Raw genomic sequence first — 1,873 nt, 5'->3', positions numbered from 1 at the left:
TACCGCTTCCCATGGGAAGAACAATCCTGACACCACCAAGAACAACGGTGTGGTCCTCAGTTCAAACCAAGTGGCTCCCGAAGACCGCCCTTTGACTTTGAACTCAATATGAACAGCCTACCATTGATGGCCTCATTGAGTCAACGACAACGACAACGAGAACATCATGACAGGCTCAAGAAGCGTCAGCAACACTTCAAGCCCAAGCTGAGCAAAGAAGAGCACGAGTGACATGTCAACGATGGGTTGTGCTTTGAATGCCATAAGCCAGGCCACTTGTCCTGGAACTGTCCAGCAAGTAAAACCTATGAATCAGACAAAGCGGGCAAGCTGCCCGGGGTTAGCAGCAATGCAATGACATTAGACTATGGTGATCCTGAGGTAGTACACACCTTGGTGGCTGGGTCTAGCACAGACAGACAGTCCTGTTGTTACTTCCAACATGATTGGATATGTCGACACATCCGATGGACGCAAGTATGTTGATTTTGGGGATCCACTACTTGAAAAAGCTCTCAAAATCCTGACAGGGAAGTATTACCCTGTTGATGATGTAGGCGAAGACTCACTGCTGTCCCCTCAACAGTTTTGATTGGAGCTGCTGGGACTATATTTTGATCAGTTCTTCCTGCATGACCAGGAATATTCGGAACAATGGGGATGGCATGTACTGTTAATCGACCAAGAATGGTTACTAGAACCATTGTTCTGCATGGACAAATGGTACTGAACTTAAGAACAGTCTTGCAGGATGGGTGTTCCTAAGAAAACCATCAAGAAGCAAGCCCGAAGTCTCACACACCAGAATAGATGGACATGCATGGGCAATGTGATGCCCCAATTCATTGCCAAATACCTCATGGCACTAGCACCTGTTGGGCCTGATGGAATCAATTATTAAGGGCTGGCAAAGATCTCCTGTAAATAGAATGCAGGAATATACTGCTATGAAATCTATGACAATCGATTCAGATATGAAATCAGGCTAAATGACTGGGTCATGTGTCGCCCAAAGTTTGACTTACTAAATTGGTACAAGAAACACCTGCAATGGTTGACAGACAAACTCCTCCACTTGATCCAAGAGGCACAACACTGGGAGCAAGACTGGGATATTGAGACCAGGGCAATGCAATGAATGGATTGAGAATGGCTGACACCTTTGGACAGCTATCTCAAAGACATAAGCCACCTACTCTATCCCAGTCCTGAATTTGACTACCTTATAATTGAGGGCAGAGACAGTGACAACAACAGTATTGAAGCCAACTTCACAGCAGTGGCACCCCAAAGGATTCCCATGTTGGTGCATAACGCGGGTGTCACCAAGGATTTTTGGCACCATGTCCCAAGCCTGCTGGTAGTTGTGGTACATATTGACGGGCAGCCAGCCCGTGCTCTGCTTGACTCTGGTTCATTGGCAGACTTCATGTTGCATAATTTTGCCAATCAGTTGAAGCAAAAGAAGGAGCAGCTGGAAAAGCCACTCACAGTGCAGTTTGCGGCTTAAGGTTCTTGTACTCGCATCAACCATAGCATCACTGCATATTTTCAATATCAAGGCACAGACTACAAACATTGATTTGATATTATGAACTTACAGAATTATGACCTCATCCTGGGCACACCATTTCTGTACCAGCATCAGGTAAGCATCGCATTCAGCCAGTCGAAGGTTTGCTCAGCAGCCTCTTCCAATAAAGGGGGAGGGTGTCGTGGTGGTTGAATCCAAGGCAGTGTCATTTCTGAAAGACAAGGTTAGTAAGGCCAGGGAATACCTACGCAAGTTAGCAGCTCCACTCTGTGCAAAAGCAGACAACACAGAACTACCACCGCTCCGTGCCATCAACCACAGCATCCCAGTAATTGACAA

The 1,873-nt window shown here is 46.4% G+C and overlaps 1 protein-coding gene across 1 annotated transcript; it reads left to right on the top strand.

Moving 5' to 3' along the window:
• Positions 1-442: 442 nt before the first annotated feature.
• CONPUDRAFT_68847 (uncharacterized protein) lies at positions 443-901 on the top strand (the record flags this gene model as incomplete). Its single annotated transcript, XM_007764481.1, has 3 exons — positions 443-553; positions 623-723; positions 751-901. 3 exons carry the CDS (start codon positions 443-445, stop codon positions 899-901), a joined length of 363 nt encoding a protein of 120 aa, XP_007762671.1.
• Positions 902-1,873: the final 972 nt, after the last annotated feature.

The sequence above is a fragment of the Coniophora puteana genome, assembly GCF_000271625.1.
Source record: "Coniophora puteana RWD-64-598 SS2 unplaced genomic scaffold CONPUscaffold_1, whole genome shotgun sequence".
Lineage (NCBI taxonomy): Eukaryota > Fungi > Basidiomycota > Agaricomycetes > Boletales > Coniophoraceae > Coniophora > Coniophora puteana.
Note: the sequence above shows the minus strand (reverse complement) of the source record. Positions and strands in the feature narration are given on the sequence as shown.